The sequence below is a fragment of the Pelodiscus sinensis genome, chromosome 2 (assembly GCF_052426305.1).
Source record: "Pelodiscus sinensis isolate ZL-2025 chromosome 2, ASM5242630v1, whole genome shotgun sequence".
NCBI lineage: Eukaryota > Metazoa > Chordata > Testudines > Trionychidae > Pelodiscus > Pelodiscus sinensis.
In genome coordinates this window covers 241290458-241303908 of record NC_143053.1, presented here as the reverse complement: position 1 = coordinate 241303908, position 13451 = coordinate 241290458, and the positions used below count along the sequence as shown (strand labels likewise).

The window sequence follows — 13451 nt, the reverse complement described above, 5'->3', positions numbered from 1 at the left end:
GTATATGCCATTTGTTATACAGGTTGCACTTCTCTAGTCCAGCACACTGACTGGTGCTAAACCAGAATTTGTTGAACCACTGGGCTCTTAAAATACATTAAGGGGTAAATTAGAGATAAATAACAGCACAGAACACAGAGCCAGAACTAGTGGTTGTAAACAAACTTTATGGGACTGGGACGGTGGGAAACTTGGCCATACCCATGCTAAGTAGACATCTAGCTAACTAAAATCATGCTGGACCACAGACGTTCCTGGACCAGAGTGCTGGACTAGAGAGGTTCAGCCTATACTTAACTCTAAAGTCTAGTTAATAGTTCTCGGCTGTGTAATTATGAAATTATACTTTGTTTCTGTGTCTTTTTCTGGAGCTCAGGTGTTTATTTCAGGCATTGGATTGCTGACAGTTCACATTTAAAATTCCCTTGTGGGACAGATTTACATGGAAGTATAACAGCATAATATTGAAACCAAGCAGAACTCAGTCTAAGCTTTGCTGAGAAAAAGACAGTTACCTGTTCTCTAACTGCTGGTCTTTGAGATGCGTTGCTCATGCCCATTTAACAGAACTATGTGTGCCTGCCAGATACATTGGTACCAGAAGTTTTGCCCTAAACGGTACCTGCAGAGGCCATGGTCCTCAGCACCCCCTAAAGTGGTGCATAGATGCAACATTATATGGGGAACACCCCCGACCCCTTCTACCTCAGCCCCTTCAGAGGGGAAGGGCTGGGGAGGGCAGAGACAGAGGGGAGAAGGGTGGGAGGGTGAATGGACATGAGCAACACATTTCGAAGAACACCAGTTACACAACAGGTAACTGCCTTTCTTCTTCGAGTGCTTGCTTATGTCCATTCAACATAGGTAACTATAAGCAGTGTCTACGTAGGTGGGGAGTTATGTAAATGCAGACTGCAAAACAGCCCCAGCAAACACAGCATCTTCCCTGGCCTGCTGCATGATGGCATAATGAAACATGAATTTATGTACCTAAAACCATGTCATCACCTAACAGATATCCTGGATCGGGACATGTGCAAGGTAAGCTCGTGGGGAAGCTTGAGCCCTAGTGGAGTGGGTCCTAATCAACTCTGGTGGCCAGGTCCTCACTAAATCATAGCACATGCACATTTAAACAGCCATGGGGATGAGATTGGGGAACCCCTCCCACACTCCACATAGGCCCGTGTCCTCTCCAGGTAAAAAGCCAGCATCTGACACACATCCAGTGCATGGAGGCACCTCTCCTCATTGTTCACGAGGGTTGGGGTAGAAGAATGGCAGAAAATTGTCCTGGTCCACATGGAAAACAGAGACCACCCTGAGGAGAAAGGTCATGTGTAGCCATAGCTGAAGTTTGTCCTTGAAGAACCAGGAATATGGAGGTTCCGACGCTTGGAACACCAACATCCATCTAGTCCAAGTAATGGCAATCAGAATGCCAGCTCGAAGGAGAGTAGCAACAGGGGGCACATAGCTATGGCTCAAACGGGGTACATGTGAGCCTTCACAGGACCAGGTTCAGGTCCCAATGCAGAAGACGATTCCTGACCTTTAGGTAGACCCTCTCCAGGCCCCTTAGGAACCAAGAGGTAACCCCATGGGAGAATGCCGAGCAACCCTGCAGTGGCAGATGGAAGTGGCTGCCAAGTGGACCTTGAGGGTGGCCACAGACAAACCCTGACACTTCAGGGACAGCAAGTAGTCTAGGATCTCCTGAAGGGAGGCCTTGGCCAGAACCACCCGCCATTATTGTGCCCACATGGAGAAACAAGTCCATTTAGCCCATAAGTGGATCGCGTTCAGGGCTTATGACTCTCAGGAAGAACCTGCTGCACATCCCCTGAACATGCCAGCTCCTGGAGGTTCAGCCACAGATGAACCACACCGTCAGGTGGAGCGAAGTGAGGTTCAGGTGGAGAAAGTGCCCTTGGTCCTGGGAAAGTAGGTTTGATCTCAGTAGCAGCCTCCTGGGCATGTGGGACACCAGGTTCAACAGTGCCCCAAACCAGTGCTGGCAAGGCCAGGCCAGCACAATAAGGATGACCATCACTTTGTCCCTCTTGACATTTTGTAGGACCCTGCCGAGGAGGGGAAATGGAGGGAAAGCATAAAGGAGGCCTTCTAACCACCTGTATAGAAATTCATCTGGCCGAGAGCCCCGCTGAAGGCCAAATCTGGAACAGAACTGTCTGCACTTTGCGTTATCACTTGTTGCAAAGTGATCCACTAGCAGATTGCCTCCATCTTCCCAGACTCAGGCTGTCATGTTGGGGAGAAGTGGCCACGTGTGATGATTGTTTCAGATCCCTGGAAGGTGATGGGCTCCCAGCATGACGCACTGCAGGATGCAAAACTGCCAGAGCCTCATTGCCACTACGCAGAGCTCTGGAGACCAAGCACCCCTCCCTCCCTCCCCCAGCTTGTCTGTTTATGTAATACCTGGTAGCAGTGTTGTCCATAAGTACATGCACCACTGTGCCCTTTAGATGCAGTAGGAACACCTCATATGCATTCCTGATTTCCCATAACTCTTTCACATTTATGTTGAGTGCCCTTTCTTGAGGGGAGCACATGCCTTGGTGCGAAGGGCCCCTATGGGGGCTCCCCAACTGCTATCCAACACATTAGCAACCAGCTCCCTGAAGCACAGGTGAGGGTGGTATGGCACGCCCGACATAAGCTGTGTTGGATCTGTCCACCAGGCCAAGGCACAGAGGACCCCGGGTGGCACAGTCATCATCCACTCCAGGTAAGGTCTTGCCGGAGCGTAAACTGAGGCCAACCACAACTGGAGGGGCCTCATTCTGAGCCTGGCCAGGGTCACCACATACATGCAAGCCACCATATGGCCCAGGATTTGTAAACACACTCACGCTGTAGTTGTCGGAGCAAGCATGAGCTGATGAACAAGAGCAGAGAGTGCTTTGAATCTCTCTTGGGGGAGCAATGTTCTGGCCGTAGTGGAGTCCAGAACCACTCCTATAAACTCTATCCTCTGGGTAGGCACCAAAAGGCATTTCTTTTTGTTTATTAGGAGCCAAAAATGACAGCACGTTTCCAGTAGGAAGCGACATCTAGCTGAACTTTCTATTTGGATGGCCTCTTGAAGAGCCAGTTGTCCAGGTAACAGCACACCCGGAAGCCCTGATAGCTCAGGTATGCCACCACCCCCAACATGCCCTTGGTAAAGGCCATAGTGGCTGTAGACAATCCAAAGGGGAGCATAAACTAGTCAGCTCTGGGAGGGGCACCTCCACTTCGGGGTCAGTGGGTGGTCACTCCAACCCACAACACCCAGATCCGTCTCTGGGGGGGGGGGCGGGACAGGGGAAATTAGAACAACCACCAACCAGTCTGGGGTTCCATCACCCTTACCTAAGGGTGGGCGGACAAAAAGGTGAACAATAACAAGGGCGGCCTGGGTTTGGGCAGGCCAATAAATGAGAGACAGAGGCCCGGCCTTAGTTCAGGGTGGGCTGCCAAGTCTATGGTGAAGAGGGCCCAGTCCTAGTCTAGGGCGGGCCGCAGGTAAAGTTTGTAGGGTGGCCCGCCTTCAGTCAGGGCAGGGCAGCAGGTAACAGTTCAGAGCCCTGCTTTTGGTCAGGGCGGGGCAGCAGGCACAACAGTTTAGGCCAGCCCTTGGCCAGGGCAAGGCAGCAGGCAAAGCAGTCTATAAGCCCAAACAGGTAATTAAGGCCCAGTCCTGGTTGAGGGTGGGGCCACAGGAAAACAGTTTGTAAGACATATACGGTTGGGTCTTCTTGCTCAGGAGGGTTGCAGGCAGCTTGCCAGCGATGGCAGAGAGGGGGAGACTACCACCCAAGCGGTGGGTTGCAGGGGGGGGGGGCACATGCCCGCCTGTCCACTCCACTGTGCCCTGGCCCAGGGCCCTAGAGGCAGCAGGTTACTGCTGCTGGATTAGCGGGGGCTCCAGCCCAAAAGACGCTGATCCGGGCAGGTCTATGTCCATGCTGTCCCTGGGCCACTTCCCTCCTCACCCTCAGCATGTACCTGGTAGTCCTGTAGGCCTCCCGCAGCGTCAGGGAGAGGGGCGGTCAAGGTCCATAGGCCACTCCTCTGTGGCTTTCAGGCTGTTTAGGAAGTCTAGGGAAGGCTGGTGTTCCTCCAGGCCTCCGTGCAGCAGGGGCCCCAGCAGTCCACGCCAGCTCACTACCACCCCAGGCATTTGCTCCACTCTGCAGTGTGCAGGGGAGCCCTCTGGTTTCAGCTGTTCCTTCAGGCCGCTGTGCAGCAGGGATCCCGGTGGATCACGCCAGCTCTCCACCTCCTCACGCCTTAGGTCCCTTCCTCGAGATGCAGAGGAGCCCTCTGGCCTCTTCAGTGGTTGGGGCCTCACTGGCCTGGCTAGCAGGCTTTTTACCTCTCTGGCCCTTGGTTTCCGGCCAGGTGGCTCATTAGGGCCAGGTTCAGCTATCCAAGGCTCTGGGAGGGGCACCTCCCCTTCGGGGTCAGTGCGTGGCCACTCCAACCCACTACAGGGAGGAATGCAAGTTGGAAATGTTTCCTTGCAACTACAAATCTCAGGAATCACTTGTGGCCCTCAAAGATGGCGATGTAGAAGTATGCATCTTTGAGGTTGAGTGGCATACCAGTCCCCAAGATAACAGTTCAGGGCCAATAGTGGCTCCATGTGGAACTTGAAGTGGGCCAGATACTCGTTGAGCCCTCACAGTTCCAGTAGAGGTCATAAGCTCCCTTCATCTTAGGAATAAGAAGCAGTGAGAGTAGAAACCCTTGTTCTTGAATTCCAGTGGTATTCGCTCCAGTAGCCCCCACCTGGAGCAACTGGAAAAGCTCCTGTTCAAAGAGTTGCTAGTAAGAGGGGTGGGAGCAGGGATTGGAAGGCAATATAAGGGAGAACTAGAGGGTATAGCCATATTGGACAGTGGCCAGGACCCAATGGTGAAACGTAATTTCTCTCCATCCAGGAGGGAGGGACAGAGCCTGGCAGAATCCCAGGAGTCAGATGTTATCCTCAGGTGCAACCTGGGGGATAGCTCAGTGGTTTGAGTATTGGCCTGCTAAACCCAGGGTTGTGAGTTCAATCCTTGAGGGGGCCATTTAGGGATGTGGGGCAAATCTGTCAGGGATGGTACTTGGTCCTGCTGTGAGGGCAGGGGACTGGACTCAATGAACTCTCAAGCTCCCTTCCAGCTCTATGAGACAGGTATAACCTGAGGCCGGGGTGGCTAGGCTTCTTAACCCTGTGGGGCTGGTCCCTTGTGCCCACCACTTGGGGGGGGGGGGCAGGTGTACCCCAGTCCTCAAGACCCTGGTATGCTGGAAACTGAGTGAGTGACCTGGGGCTGAACCAGGAAGCCTCAGGGTGCCCATGGGCACCACTGTGTCTGTCACTGAGACTATGGCCATGCGAAGGTGGCACCGAGGTTGACGCTGCTATCTGTTGTGCTGTCTGCTGCACTGGGGGATGGATGCCACTTCCAACACACTTCCAACACACCATACTGCCAGAGTGGATGCTTGCTGACACCCACAAAGAGGAGTGGCAGTTTTTCTAGTGCCAGGCCTCTGTCACCAATGGAGATCACCGTAACTGGGAGAGTCTGGAGGAGTCTGGAGCATCAGCAGACAGCAGAGTCTGGAGCATCAGCAGGAACTTTGAGGGCCTGACAATCCACTCCTTGAGTCCAGCAAATGGTGCCAGACCAAGGTTCCACAGTGGTGGGACTGGGACAGGGACCAGAAGAACTGGTTCATGCCTCGACAGCTGAACAGGCTTGGTGCCGGCAAGTACCTCTGGTTCATGCCTCGACAGCTGAACAGGCTTGGTGCCGGCAAGTACCTATGGCACAGCAAATGGCACTGGTGCCGTGGTGAGAGGACCCTTTGGCAGCACACCTCTGGTGCAGGGGGGACGTGTGCTTGCATAGGTCTGTGCGCCAACTCTGGTTACACGGAAGATCATGCTTCATGCCCGTGTCTCACGTGCAGACATATGGAGACTTAGTAGCGCTCTCTTCTAAGACACTGGAGAATGAGGGATAAGACCATGCCTGGCAATCAAGGACTGACCAGCAGTTTACCCCAAGGCCGGTGCCAGTGTCCCATAGACATCAGGGCAGGGGTGGAACCAGCATGGCACTTATATCCTGTGTCGCCTGGAAGGCCTCCAGCATGGAGGGATGACAGATCTCCAACACGGACTCTGTGCCTTTGGGGCCTTCTCCAGCCTGTCCACTGGCTGACTGCCTTTTCTCCCCTTGAAAAAGTGACAAGCAGTCCTGTGGCACCTTATAGACTAACAGATTTATTGGAGCATAAGCATAAGCTTTCGTGGGCAAAGACTCACTTTGTCAGATGCATGTAGTAGAAATTTCCAGAGGCAGGTATAAATATGCAGGCCTGAATAAGGCTAGAGATAATTAGATTAATTACATCAGGGAGGGTGAGGCCACTTCTAGCAGCTGATCTGGAGGTGTGAACACCAAGAGAGGAGAAACTGCTTTTGTAGTTGGCTAGCCATTCACAGTCTTTGTTTAATCCTAAAATGATAGTGTCAAATTTGCAGATGAACTGTAGCTCAGCAGTTACTCTTTGAAGTCTGGTCTTGAAGGTTTTTTTGCTTCAGGGTGGCTACCTTTAAATCTGCTACTGTGTGTCCAGGGAGATTGATGTGTTCTCCTACAGGTTTTTGTAGATTGCCATTCCTAATATCTGATTTGTGGCCATTTATTCTTTTATGTAGGCACTGTCCAGTTTGGTCAATGTATATAGCAGAGGGGCAATGCTGGCATATGATGGCATATGTTACATTGGTAGATGTGCAGGTGAATGAATCAGTGACAGTGTGGCTGATCTGGTTAGGTCCTGTGATGGTGTCGCTGGTGTAAATATGTGGGTAGAGTTGGCACAGAGGTTTGTTGCATGGATTGGTTCCTGAGTTAGAGTTACTGTGATGCAATGGATAGTTGCTGGTGAGAATTTGCTTCAGATTGGCAGGTTGTCTGTGGGCAAGGACTGGCCTACCTCCCAAGGCCTGTGAAAGTGAGGGATCATTTTCCAGGATGGGTTTTAGATCACGGATGATGCATTGGAGAGGTATTAGCTGAAGATTGTAGGTGATGGCCAGTGGAGTTCTTTGGTTTCTTTCTTGGGCTTGTCTTGTAGTAGGAGGCTTCTGGGTACATGTCTGGCTCTGTTAATCTGTTTCCTCGCTTCCTCGTGCGGTTATCGTAGTTTCAAGAATGCTTGGTGAAGATCTTGTAGGTTTTGGTTTCTGTTTGAGGGGTTGGAGCAAATGCGGTTGTACCTTAGTGCTTGGCTGTAGACAATGCATCCTGTGGTGTGTCCGGGATGGAAGCTGGAGGCATGAAGGTAGGCATAGCGGTCGGTAGGTTTTCTGTGAATGGCCATAAGAGCTTTTTTGAGCAAGAGGTGTGGACGTGATCTTACACAAGAAGTTTTTGCGCAAAAACTATTGTGCAAAAGGCTTCTTGCGCAAGCATGTAGTGTAGACGTAGCCTATGGGTACTTGCTTAAGGAAAAACTTCTGGCACCAGTGTATGTGGTAGGCATGCACACCTATGTCGAATGGACATGAGCAATCATTCAAAGAACAGAAGTATCCTATGCAAACTGTACAAATAAATATGCTCAAGTCAGTTTAATTAAGATCCCCTAACACCACACGCTATATCTTAGTAAAGAATAAATAGAGGACAGGTGCTGGTATAATGCTGACGAACCCTGGTCATCTGCAGGCAGAACCAAATCTGAGACCTCAAGAGTTTAGTGCATACTAGATTGGTAGCCAGAAGACATTCAGTCTAAGTTGGCAATGCATTTTAAGTATTAATTTTTAAAATTAAATTAGTACCACAATAATTATTCTAAACATGTATGCAGTTACTAACATGGAAAACCAAAAGAAAAAATCTAAGTATGATAGTGAAATCCTTCCAAGTCTATTATTCATATTTACTTACATGAATTTGCATGTAATTCACAAACTTCTCAACAGTATCTATAGATACAACTTGTAGAAATGCTTCACGTCTTGTCATAATTTGTTTTTCTCTAAAGTCCTTAATTTGTGAAGCTAGAAGGAAAAAGAGTCAAAGTTATCAAAGAAAGTGTCACCTGAAAAGAAAATATTTTTCAATCAGTATATTTTGCAAACAAAGAGGCATGATGAGAACAAAAGTAAGATCAATACATTTCTCATCCAAATAATTCTCCTTAAGAAACAGATTATGTCATTCATTGTCCCAAAAATCATGTTAACTGATAGCTTTACTAGTCAGTTTTCTGGTTTATAATGACACCAATCTTCAGAAACTGTACTTTAAAAAGAAAAACACTTAATTTAGTAGAAAATAGACCATTTTTAAAGAAAATTTTTAAATGGAAATAATTTTTTCCACCAAACTCTCCTTTTAGCTAATAATGGATATCACGATCAGCAATATTTACTTACACAAAGCAACAAACAATGGCATTTCAAGTTTTTCTTGATACTCACCAAATTCTTTCAACCTTGACCTAAGACACAAGGGCTACAGCAGCAAGAGATAAAGTAGTGCCCAATTAACCTACTTTTTTTACTACAATATATATACCCTAGTCCAGTTGTCTGTCTTGGACAGCAATGTCTATTTTTTAACAGTAGTTACTATTATGATGGGAGAAGAAAACACAGTTCTGTAAATATATTAAGCCTAGTTTCTTGACTACACTTTTCACAGTGTATTTCACCATAAGTATGCTTATTGGCTAGTAGACTAGTCACTGACATCCCTATACTGGACTCCATGGCTCTAACAAATCCTGATCCATTACATGACTGCAATTACCCTCTCTCCAAAATCTCTCCCACATCTCACCCACTTCTCCTTGTTTCTAGCACAGGTCTCTCTCAGACTCCTCAAAGATATCCAAATTGATCTGTAGTGTGTTGATGGGATCTCCAGCAAATATGGTATGCAGCTAATCATAGAAGCAATAGGACTCTGGCTCAGCACCAAACTGTTGCGCTCCTTGGTCTTAAGGGTAATTGGTGTAGGTCCTTGGCTTTTATGTGGCACTGCTGCTGATCCCTATCATTTCACTTTGCCTTCATCCCCTATGTAATCTGTTTAGAGATGCCTATCTTTCCACAGATGGTCTGTAGCTGTTCTTGCACAGCTCTTCTCCACACAGAGAATCCAATACCTGTCTACTCCAGGCAGGAGCACATCTATGGAGTTGGTATGGTCAGTTGTGCACAATAACGAGAAGCAGGAGTTGTGCACAAGGAGAAGCAGGGCTGACGGCCAGGAGTGTGGCTGGCAGCAGCAGCGGAGCAGGCACCTGGGACCGAAGGTGTTATGGCTGGTTGCTGGATCTAGGAGGGGCAGAGTTCACAGTGAGGGGCTACCTCCCTACCACTACATACCCTAAACCCGTGGTCCCCAACACGGTGCCTGTGGGCGCCGTGGCGCCCGCGGGGGCATTTGCATGCGCCCGCCAGGTGCTCGGGGCTGGCCTGGCCCCGGGCGCGTGGCGCTTGGCGGGGGGAGCGCTGGCCCCCGGGGCGCGCAAGTGTCCCCGCCCCCTGGCGCCCGGCGGGCGAACGGCCACACCACCTGGCGCCCGACAACCTCAAAAGGTTGGGGACCACTGCCCTAAACCATTTAACTGTGTAACCAATTGGTTACATGGATAATTCTTTTCTATATTTTTTACACCCCTAATGATAGCACTGCATTAGCTTCATTACAGGCCGTCCTTGCTATAAGTCCAAGATACGTTAAAAAAAAAAAAAACACCTTGGGATTTATAGCAAAATAACTTAAAGCAGGGAATTTTTTTTCCTGCAGCTGACTTCCATTTGTGCAAATTGGGGGGGGAGGAGGAGAGGTTTGCACAACTTAAGAGTGGGGAATGGGAGGACTTATAACACATCCGTTTCTATAAGCATCAATTACTTCAGTGTGGAACAGACTTATACCGGGGCCAATAATAGTGGGATGCCCTGTAGATCAAACACAACTCCACACTGCTCTGGGCAAGCAGTTTACTATAATAAAGCACTTGTCAGCCAGAGACAAATAAAGTGTGGACCCCTGACAGCCCACCCCCATAATCCTCAAAGCCACATCCTTTAGGGAACAGAGTGCCAAGGAGGGGAAAGGGCAGGTTAATGGCAGGAAGGGGCAGGGCTTAGGGGACAGGGCCTCCTGCATCCCCCAGGACAGATTGTGCAACTGGTCCAGCCAGGAATGGTCTGTGGACCTCAATTTTGAAACCAGTGTTTTAAGGTTTATATGTTATATAACACATTTTTATATTATTTTTGAGAGAGAGACTGAGAATGGTGAGAACTGATTTTGTTTTAAGTATCTAGATAAAAGGATGAATTTCACAAAATATTGAACTTTTGAACAAAGAACAGGACTTCATCCTGTGGTTTCTAACAATAAGAACAAATTCAATTCACATTTTTCTGCCAGATCTTTAAAAAAAATGGTGCATCTGAGGTGTAATATTGCCTCTATCACCTGGTAAGGAAATTTAAACAAGAATTCAGCATTAGCGAAGATGGACATATAACTATACCCTCACTATCTGAATCTAGCATCCATAATAAGCTCTGTGGTCGCTGCTTATTTCTGAAGCTTATTAGATATTTTCTGTGGCAAAAAAATTAATTTCAGAAACTGTGATGTTTAAAATGGGGGTGCAGAGCAATATCAAAAAAATGTCTTTTCAAGTAAGAAAACAAGACAGGATTCCCACTTCTTTACATTGTAATTCTTTTTAGATAACTATCAACAAGCCTCAGCACCCTTCTGCAACCATCAATAATGCTTATACTTGAGGCATTTTATTGTCATCAATGATATTTACCCACCCATCCCACTTTATTCTCTTCCACATAATTTGTAGATATTTATTGCAAATCGTCCATTATTTGGGTGGCTGACACATCCAACTTTATCATACAGAAAACCAAGAGAAAAGTTATGAGTTGTAATTTCTTTGTGTAGCTCCTCCCCATTTAAAAAAAAATGAGCTACAAAGATGTAACAATGTATATTCCAAGGTAATGAGCAAAGGCCTATAGATATTAAACTCAAAATGTAACAGTAAAATTATATGCCAGGATAGGAAAAGCAAGAGAAAACCTTAAGTGGAAGCCTGACATTTCAATTGTTAGTAATGCAAAACCCAGCTTTTAGTTAGTAAGCGAAAACACAAATAATGTGTTGCTACCGTGTCACTGACCTATATTCCATTTGCAAAACCCTTCATCCAAAGAACTTGTAGAAACAGAGCAAAGGAAAAGGCTTATTTCAGTAACTGCCCTGTCCGCAAGGCTCTACACTGGCATAGCACCACTTGCAGCAGCACTTAGAAGTGTTCGGATCAGTTTAGTGGCTCAGGTCCTATCAGTGACCATTTCATAATCAGGTAGATTTCAGCGCTACCATCTCGCCTGCTTTGCTTTTGTTTTTTTCCTGTTGTTAACGTCGCCCCACTATTGGCTGCGACGGAACAGCCATTACGCCTAGAAGCCGAGAGGCAAGGCAGCAAGCAGGCTCCTTCGGGAAAGAGCAAGGCCCCGTCTGCTGGCTGGGGCAGAGCGGCGCACGGGACACGCACCCCACCGCTGACCCCGCTGCGCCAGAGACCGCACGATGCGCTGCCCCTAGGCGGCACCTTTTCTCTCAGGGGCGCTACCTGCTGGGGCGGGAGCCCTTCTTCCCGGACGGGACGCAGGAGTCCTGTGAACACGGCACCCGATTGGATTCGGGTAGCCGCCCCGCCACTGCGAGCTCCCTCCCCACCACCAACTCTCCCGCCCGCCTGCTGTCACGCGTAGCCGGGACAGAAACCCCCCAGCCCCGGCACTCTGGCCAGCCCTGACACTGACAAGCAGCCGCATCGCTTCACCCGGCCCGCAACACCCGCAGACTCACACGGGAGCGAGCCGCTCTCGCTCAGCGCTCTCTCGCTCTCCCCCCGGTTCGAATTCTCCCGCGACTGCCGTTAACCGCCGGCGCCGCTCCTTAGCCGCCGTGCATGAAGGGAAATGCGAGCGCGCATGCGCGCGTCCGCCCACTATCCCGTCAGGCACCGAGTTGAGAGGGGGCGTGGCGTGCGCGGGCTGCGTTGCGTGGGTGGGAGGTGCGTTTGAGCTCCCGCCCCAGCCGGTTGCGGCTCAGCAAGGGCCATTGGAGGCTTGAGGGGTGTTTCCCGCCTGCCCCCCACCCTCAGCCCCACCGCGCACGTTCCATCACCGCCCTCCCTCCAGCCGCGCGGTTCGGGAGTCTCGTACTCACGGGTTCCAGGGCCTTGGTGCGAGGAAGGCGCGCCCCGGTGGGGAGGAATAGGGTGACCGCCTGGCGGTCGGCCTGGAGGCCTCCTGTCACTGGGACCTTGCGCGGTGGGAGGGGGCCCACGTTCAGGACGGACTGATAAGCAGTTGCTCAGCCGCAGCCGAAATCCTGTGGCCCGTGGCTGCAGTATAGGTGTTCCCCAAGAGCCTGATAATTGAGGGGCTCTTTTAATTTAGCCCCGGTGTCACAGGTTGGTGCCTGCAGGTAAGAAGTTCTTGTGACACGGCTTTACCTAGTTCTTTATGCGCCCATCAGGCCTGTCACTTCTTAAAAACAGCAGCCGCTGGGCTCTTGCTGGGAGTTGAGGCTTTAAGTGAACTGTCAAATATGAGATGAAAAATATGAGAGTTGATGTTGCCTGTGGTCTATACACATTTGTCCTTTGCTTCCTGAAACAGAAAGAAGCTTCCCTGGCCTACAGTGGCAGTCTAAAACTCACAAACCATGGGCCATTCCTGGCTGGAGGGACAGCATCATCCAGCCTGAGATTCATGCAAGTGTGGGGGGGCTATTGGCCCCCAAGCCACTCCTTCCCGCCACAACCCTACCCTGAAATCCAGGCTGGGGAGACCATCCAATGTGGAAGGTGCCTGTTAGTGGAATTCCAGGCAGCAAGTGGGAGAGTTATAGGAGGAGGTGGCTATGCTGAAGAGCTTCTCAATCCATGAGGCATTCCTGGAGAGTATTCTTGTGGAGACAACTGAGGCTGAGGAAGCTATCCCAGTACAAAAGACTGCTGACACATCACTGGTGAAGGAGATGGCTGGGAGAGGGGGTAGAAGGAGGACTACACTGACAGCTAGTCACTTCTGAGGCTATGGCTACACTGCCTTTTTTTTTGGAAGAAAATATGCAAATCATACATTTGCATATCATCTTCTGATTCTTTTTGCAGAAGAGGTTTTTCCTTTAAAGGCCATGTGTAGACGGGGCCAAATGTCAGGAAAAAAAAACCTTTTTCACATGAGTCTGTAAAGGTCTTTTATCGGCAAAACCTTTTCTGCAAAAAGAATCAGAAGAAGATATACAAATGTGAGCACAATTTGCATATCTTCCGCGAAAAACAGCCGTGTAACCGAAGCCTGA

General features: G+C 49.4%; 1 protein-coding gene across 1 annotated transcript in view; it reads right to left on the bottom strand.

The window, feature by feature from the left end:
* Nucleotides 1–12099, bottom strand: part of NCAPG2 (non-SMC condensin II complex subunit G2) — a 111374-nt gene extending 99275 nt beyond the window's left edge. The window contains exons 1-2 of the mRNA XM_075922741.2: nt 11946–12099; nt 7971–8083 (exon numbers count right to left, since the gene is read on the bottom strand). Coding sequence (XP_075778856.1) covers nt 7971–8048 — 78 coding nt within the window. The 5' untranslated portion in view covers nt 8049–8083; nt 11946–12099. The remainder of the gene's footprint in view (nt 1–7970; nt 8084–11945) is intronic.
* Between the last annotated feature and the right edge of the window lie 1352 nt (nt 12100–13451).